The sequence below is a fragment of the Rhincodon typus genome, chromosome 30 (assembly GCF_021869965.1).
Source record: "Rhincodon typus isolate 14 chromosome 30, sRhiTyp1.1, whole genome shotgun sequence".
Lineage (NCBI taxonomy): Eukaryota > Metazoa > Chordata > Chondrichthyes > Orectolobiformes > Rhincodontidae > Rhincodon > Rhincodon typus.
This window is the reverse complement of record NC_063361.1, coordinates 3,161,610-3,169,540: the sequence shown is the minus strand read 5'-3', so window position 1 is coordinate 3,169,540 and position 7,931 is coordinate 3,161,610. Positions and strand designations below refer to the sequence as shown.

At 42.3% G+C, this 7,931-nt stretch overlaps 1 protein-coding gene across 1 annotated transcript in view; it reads right to left on the bottom strand.

Moving 5' to 3' along the window:
* Window positions 1–472: 472 nt before the first annotated feature.
* ccdc103 (coiled-coil domain containing 103) overlaps window positions 473–7,931 on the bottom strand; it is a 19,833-nt gene continuing 12,374 nt past the window's right edge. The window contains exon 4 of the mRNA XM_020518053.2: window positions 473–2,362. Coding sequence (XP_020373642.1) covers window positions 1,904–2,362 — 459 coding nt within the window. The 3' untranslated portion in view covers window positions 473–1,903. The remainder of the gene's footprint in view (window positions 2,363–7,931) is intronic.

Here is a 7,931-nt window from a genome sequence, read left to right as displayed (position 1 = left end):
AAGTGCTGGAATAGAATGGATGCAGCAAGATAGATGCCTACCTCTTATCCCTTATGGAATGCCGTTGGCAAGCCAGATAAGAACACTTGCCTGTGGCCCAGGCTGAGCTACAGGATAGTTGCAATGGTTGGCTGAGACATTTTCTTTTGAGACTAGGCTGAAGGACATTGGAAGAAGTGTGGGGACAAAAATAACACTACATCCTGAACAGACTCTGGAGAAGCCACTTTAACTTCAGGCAATATCAGATAGACTACCTTCATTATGCCTGAACTTATTGTTCTATCCATTTATGAAGTTAAAATATCATTCCCTGACTTCTAGAAAAGAGAAACTATTCCAATCCCAATCCTGATTATCAGAAAATTCACACAAAGAAAACTACAAAAAAGTCAGTGCTGCAATCAAAAACTTTATTTCTTTTTTTCTAAATCAAAACTATTAAAAAAAAGTAGACTAAGATACTGATGTTTGCAGTAAACATCCAACAGTCATCAAGAACAAATCTTACGAATAGAATTTCTATCATTTGTTAGGATTAACACATTTTTAAACAAAATATAAATCACAGGATCTGCTTGGAAAGAGCAGAGCTCAATCTCACCATCTACCCACCCACAGACTACATCCGCCCACTGCCCAGCTGCTGCCTCAGCACACTGCTATGGAAGAAAGTAGGGCTCTCTGTTGGATGGCCAGAAACCTCCCAGAATGGGGACAAGATGTTCACAGACACTTTTGCTCTTCATCATGACCATAAGATATTTCCAGTGGAACTTATCAAGCTTACCAGCAGCATACAGAATCAGGAACATCAGAAGACAAAGTAAGAGGGGATGGATGAGCCACGCGGAGCAGATAACTCAAACTGGATTATGGGAGCCAGGGGCCAATGCCTGGTATTGGGGGACAAGCCAAAAATCAGGGTCCAGAGAGAAAACTGATGTATGCAACTGTGAATGTCAAAACCAAACAATTACTCCTGTGTACAAAATTATATGCAGTGTTCCCCACTATCTGTACAAGATTTTTGTACGAAGAGAGACCCATTATGGTGAGATATACCAGAAGCTTCATCCAATGATACTTAAAAAAAAACTTTAGAAATCATATATCAAGCGTAAGTGGAAATCTTACTAATTTCTTTTTCTTGATGAATTTAGGAAGGTATTCAGCATTTTATTCCCTTAAAATGCCAAAAACTTTTAAATACCTCAGCAGACAGCCTCAAAGGCCAGCCTCTGCACTGCAGTGTTAACATTACCAGGAATGAGTCCAGAACTAGAGCAGCTCAAATACTTGCAATGGAACCTGACTTCTTCTAGCTTGCAAGGTGATCCAGACCTACCAGAGTCCCAAGAAGACACATGATGACCAAGATACTCATGGCTAATCAGTCTCAACTCTGCTTGTGTTGAGTATATTCATGCAAATGTAAGTTGACCACTACATGCCTTAACCATTGAAAATTAAATAATTCCAGTTATTAGTGATGGGGTGATTAATGTTTACATTGTGCTACAGGATAAAAGGAAACTGAAATACCAATAAAAACAAAAAAATGCAGCAGATCCACAAGCGCCTAAATGACACAAGGGACCTCCTTATTTAGCTCATAAACAAGTGGGCCGATGTTTTGGAAACATGGGCACATTACTAACAAATGGGTAATGGTTAATCAGTTTGGCCAATGTAAGCAACAGCCCATTTTAAAGGTGGACATTTTAAGTGGTGGAAAATGTCTTTTGTTGAATGGGCAGAAGGGGATTAATTTGAACAAAACAACCACCTAAAAGGCAAACCCTCCCAATTAATAAAATTCATGTTTTACTTTGTCTGAAGTGATGGAAGAATCACGAGTGTGTGAAATGGGGATAAATCTTCCAAAGGTGCAGTAACTAGACTAGCTCAATTTGTATGATTCCATTAATTTTTGTACCATTGCTGTATTTACCACCTCTGCAGCACACTCCTTTTTTGCAGCATCTTTCACACCTTGCAGCTCTTCTTCACTGCCCAGCCACGGGGAGCCATCCAAAGCCTGTTGCAGCATTTGAAATAACTGTATGCCTTTCTCTCTTTCGCTGCTGCTCAGGAAATCCACATTCAGGTCAAACCGCTGGGTTTGAGAAAGATGCAGCAGGATCCAGTATATTGCCTGGCCATCTGTTGATTGGAAATTATTGCAAAGGATGATGAGGAACTCACCAAGATATCCAAAACCAATTTCAGTACGGAAGATGTCCCCCAAAAGCTGGCCACCTAGGTTGAGAAGGAGACTGTACTTCTCTGCTTCAGTGCTGTAATATCTTCTCCAGTCACGGTTAAAATCAGCAGCTGTCTTTGGCTGGGAATGCGAGTGCTAGGTTTTAGGAAAAGAGTGTGAAATTGGTTTCAACCCAAAAATTAAACAAAAATGTGATTATGCTTACAAATGTTGTTGAAATGATACTTGCCTTCAGTAACCTGAAGTGGGTAGAGTCAACTGAGTTCAAAGGAAATTTACACCCATAGCAGAAAATATGCACATGATTCAGTGCCATCTTGGCAATCTCACTCAGAGGGACCATGCAACAGCCAGTGTGAAAAATACCAGTCTAGTAAAGGTAGAGCTGTTCTTCTGTGACTGAGGCTAAAACATTCAGTTGCAACAATGTGGGAGGCCCAGGGAAGAGAGAAAAAAAAAGAGTTCTACTTTGCAAATAACCATGCCCAATTAACAAAAATTTAACGTTAGATATACAAAAAGCATTGCACTGACCAGTGCAAACATCCTGAAAACATTGAATTCGCAAAAAATGATGACTAAACCACCAAGGGGAACAGGAAGGAGAATTGAACCCAACTTTTAAAGTGCATAAGGCAGTTTGATACGACTTAAAACAATTCAGCTCCTTTATACCGGAGCTTGACGATCACCTTTTCCATCTATTCATATATCAATGCAGCCTGGTGACTAGCTTTTAGGAGGCGTGGGAAGGCGGCATAAGTGTCTCCCTCCCTATAAAAGGTACTGGGCTCGTTTCTCACGTGAAACAATTTGGGGAAGGAATTTATGAGTAACCATGGGGACATACCTACACTTTACCAACTGAATTGTAGGTAGCCTATTAATAACAATATACTTGCTTCCATTCACTATTATAGTCATACACGAGTAGCACACCTGCCACCTACTTCCCTTGATAACAGATCACCTGGTAAAACACCTTCAAACTCCATTACTATTACAACAAACAGACTCAATTTGTTTTTGGTAGTGACTTCAAAAGGATAGCTACAGATATGTAATTGTTATCTCTGATCATCTTATAAGTAGCACATTGCTTATGCACTGCTTCTATAAATAATGGAGACAATTATCCCCAGAGATTCACTGACTCTGTGGTAGAAACAACAAAGAAATTCAAAATCACCAGAAGAAGTTAAGCTAAAAGGGAAACTAAATGCAAACTTGAAAATTGAAAAATTGAAGTGGCGAAGGCAACAGAAGTGAAAAAACATTATGATGAAAGAATTGACGTGAACTTGGAACGTGAACTTGGAAATTGGAAGGAGCCAGTGGAAATCATGCCTGAAATTTTTAAAATTCTTTGAGGTGGTATAAAGCAAGATGGATAACAGGGAAGCAATGGATGTAATATATTTGGATTTCCAAAAGGCATTTGATTCACACGTTAGGCCATTCAATAAGATAAAAAGTCATGGTGTTGGGGTTGTAATTAATGTTGTAAATGGCTAATGGAAAACAGATTTGGGATAAAGGGAACATTTCCAGGATGGCAACCTGTAACTAATGAAATGCCGCTGGAATCAATGTTGGGGCCACAATTATTTATTATATATATTAATGATTTTGATGAAAGAAGTAAATGTACTACAGCCAATTTTGCAGATGACATTTAAATAGGTGGGAAGGCAATTGTAAGAATGGCACAAAGAGTCTGCAGGGGTTGCATTGGTTTGGTAAGTGAACAAAATCCTGGCCGATCAAATACAATGTGAGGTTATGTACTTGACAGCAAGAACAGAGAGCTGAAAATTATTTAAAATGGAGAAAGATTGTAGAAAGCTACAGCAAAGGAATACAGGCATCATCATGCATTAATCACAAAAAGTTAGCATCCACTGTTGATTGTCAGAAAAACCCATCTGGTTCAACGTCCTTCAGAGAAGGAATTTTGCAATCCTCACTTGGTCTGGTCTGGCCTACACATGACTCCAGACCCACAGCAATGGGGCTGACTCTCAATTTCTCTGAAATGGTCTAGCAAGTGATTCAGTTGTATTAATTGCTACAAAGTCTCAAAGAAATGAAACCAGATGAACCACCTGACATCTACCTGGCGCTGGAAAAGACAGTGGCAGAAGCAGCCCTGTCAACCCTGCAAAGTCTTCCTTACTAATATCTGGGGCTAGTACCAAAATTGAGAGAGCGGTCTCACAGATTAGTCAAGCGACAGCCTGACGTTGTCTAAAAGGTATGAGTCCGTGATAATGACACTGTCCCAGACATCACTATCACCATACCTTAATATGCCCTGTCCCACTGGTGGAACGAACCCAAGAGGTGGCAGTACAGTAGCATACAGTCACGAGGAAGGGAAGGAGATGGCCTGGGAGTCCTGTGCATTGACTGCGGACCCCATGAAGTCTCATGGCTGGAGGTTAAATACGGGCAAGGAAACCTCCTGCTGATTACCATGTACTGTCCTCCTATCGACTGATGAATCAGTACACCTCCAAGTTGAGCAACACTTGGAGAAAGCACTGAAAGTTGCAAGGGCACAAAATGTACTCTGGGTGGGAGATTTCAATGTCCACCACCAAAAAAATGGCTCGGCAGCAGTTCTATTGATTGAGTTGGTCGGGTCCTAAAGGAATTAGCTGCTAGACTAGGTCTGCAGTAGGTGCTGAGGGAACCAACAAAAGGGAAAAACAAACTTGACCTCATCCTTACCAATCTGCTAGCTGCACATGCATCTGTCCATGACAGTATCAGTGAGAGTGACCACCATACAGCCCTTGTGGAGATGTCTCGCCTTCACATCGAGAATAACCTGCATCATGTTGTGTGATACAACCACCATGCTAAATGGGACAGACTTCAAACAGATCTAGCAACTCAATGAGTTGAAATTGAAAGTGAAAATGAGATGTCGACATGGTGAATCTACCAAACAGGACCACTTGCATGCCAAACAGCATAAGCAATCCCACAACCAAGGGATCAGATCTAAAGCTCTGCAGTCCTGCCACATCCAGTCGTGAATGGTGGTGGACAATTAATAAACTCACTGGAGGAGGAGGCTCCATAAATATCCCCATCCTCAATGATGGAAGAGCCCAACACATCAGTGCAAAGATAAGCCTTAAACATTCATGGTAATCTTCAGCCAGAAGTGCCGATTGGATGATCCATCTCAGCCTCCTCCAGTGGTCTTCAGCATCACAGATACCAATCTTCAACCAATTCAACTTACTCCGTGATCTGAAGAAACGATTGGAGACACTGGATAGTGCAAAGGCGATAGGCCCTGACAACATTCTGGCAATAGTACTGAAGGCTTGTGCTCCAGAACTTGCCACTCCCCTAGCCAGGCACTTCCGGTACAGTTACAATACTGGCATATACCTGACAATATGGAAAATTGCCCAGGTATGTCCTGCACATAAAAAGCAGGACAAATCCAATCCAGCCAATTACTGCCTCAGTGTACTCCAAATCATGTGATGGAAGATGTCATCAATAATGACATCAAGCAGCACCTGCTCAGGAATAACCTGCTTAATGACGCCCAGTTTGGGTTCTGCCAGGGCCACTCAGCTCCTGATCTCATTACAGCCATGGTTCAAACAAGGACAAAACAGCTAAATTCCAGAGGTGAGGGGAGAGTGACAGCCTTTGACATCAAGGCAGCATTAGACCAAGTGTGGCATCAAGATGCCCCAGCAAAACCGTAACCAACAACTATCGGGGATAAACTGTCCACTGGTTGAAGTCCTACCTGCCATATAGGAAGATAGTTGTGGTTGTAGGAGGTCAGTCACTTCAGCTCCAGGACATTTCTGCAGGAGTTCCTCAGGGTAGTGTCCAAGGCCCAACCTTCTTCAGCTACTTCAATGACCTTCCCTCCACTGCCGTTGATTGCACAATGTTCAGAACCATTTGCGACTCCTTAGATTCTGAAGCAGTTCATGTTCAAATGCAACAAGATATAGACAATATCCAGGTTTGGGCTGACAAGCAGCAAGTAACATTCACACCACATAAATGCCAGGCTATGACCATCACCAATAAGAGATAATCTAACCACCGCCGCTTAACATTCAATGGTGTTACTATCACGGAATCCTACACTAACATTCTGGGGGTTACCACTGACCAGACTGGACTCGCCACATAAAGTGGCTATAAGAGCAGGTCAGAGGCTAAGAATACTGTGACAAGTAACTCACCTCCTGACACCTCAAAGCCAAAGCATAAATGCTGTCCACCATCTACAAGGCACAAGTCAGGAGTATGATGTACTCCCTACCTACCTGGATGGGTGCAGCTCCAACAACACTCAAGAAGCTTGACACCATCCAGAGAAAGCAGCTTGCTTGATTGGCATCATATCTATAAACATGCACTCCCTTCACCATCGATTCTCAGTAGCAACAGTATGTAATATCTACAAGATGCACTGCAGAAATTCACCAAAATTCCTCAGATAGCATCTTCCAAACCCACAAGCACTTCCATCTAGAAGGACGAGGGAGCAAACACATGGGAATGACACTATCTTCAAGTTCCCCTCCAAGCCACTCACCATCCTGACTTGGAAATATATCGCCATTCCTTCACTGTCGCTGGGTTAAAATTCACTCCTAATGGCATTGTGGGTCAACCCGCAGCAGGTTCAAGAAGGCAGCTCATCACCACCTTCTCAACGGCAACTGGGAAAGGGCAATAAATGCTGGCCAGCCAGTGTCACCAACATCCCAAAAATGAGTTTAAAAAAAATGTGGAAGTTGCTGGAAAAGCTCAGCAGGTCTGGCAGCATGTGAAGAAATGTTAATTCTGATTTTTTCTTCAGAGATGCTGCCAAATCTGCTGAGCTTTTCCAGCAACTTCTGTTTTTGTTTCTGATTAACAGCACCCGCAGTTCTTCCTGCTTTTAAAAAAGTGTTCAACAGGAAAAGGGACGGCAAATGGAATGTTGGTCCTCATTTCAAAGGAAATAGAATACAAAACTAGGGAAGTCTAGCTAAAACTACACAAGGCACTAGTTGGACCTCAGCTGAATACTGTGAAGTTTTGACCTGCTTATCTAAGGATACATTTACTAGCTTTGAGATAGCCCAGAGAAAGTTCAGGAGGCTGATCCCGGATATAGAGGGGTTGTTGACTTGGTTGGGCCTGTACGTGGAGTTTAAAAGCACGAGAGGTGACCTTATTGAAACATACAAGATTCTTAGGGGCTTGACAGGGTAGTTGTGGAAAGGTTCTCTATTGCAGGAGAGTCTAGGATCAGAGGGTTCAATCTCATTTAAGACAGAGATGAGGAGGAATTTCTTCTCAGATTCTTTACCATAGTGGGCTTAGAGGCTGGCTCATTGAAGTATATTCAAGGCCGACAAATTCTTTAATCAGTAAGGGTATCAAAGGCTATGTGAGAAAGACAGGAAAATGGAGTTCAGGATAATCAGATCAGCCATGATCTTGTTGCATGGCAAGGCAAACTCAATGGGGTGAGCGGCCTACCTTTGCTCCCATGTCTTATAGTGTTGTGGAGAACAGCACAATTAGAAAAGGTTTCAGAGATAGTAGGAACTGCAGATGCTGGAGAATCTTAGATAACAAGGTGTAGAGCTGGATGAACACAGCAGGCCAAGCAGCATCAGAGGAGCAGGAAGGCTGACGTCAGCCTTCCTGCTCCTCTGAT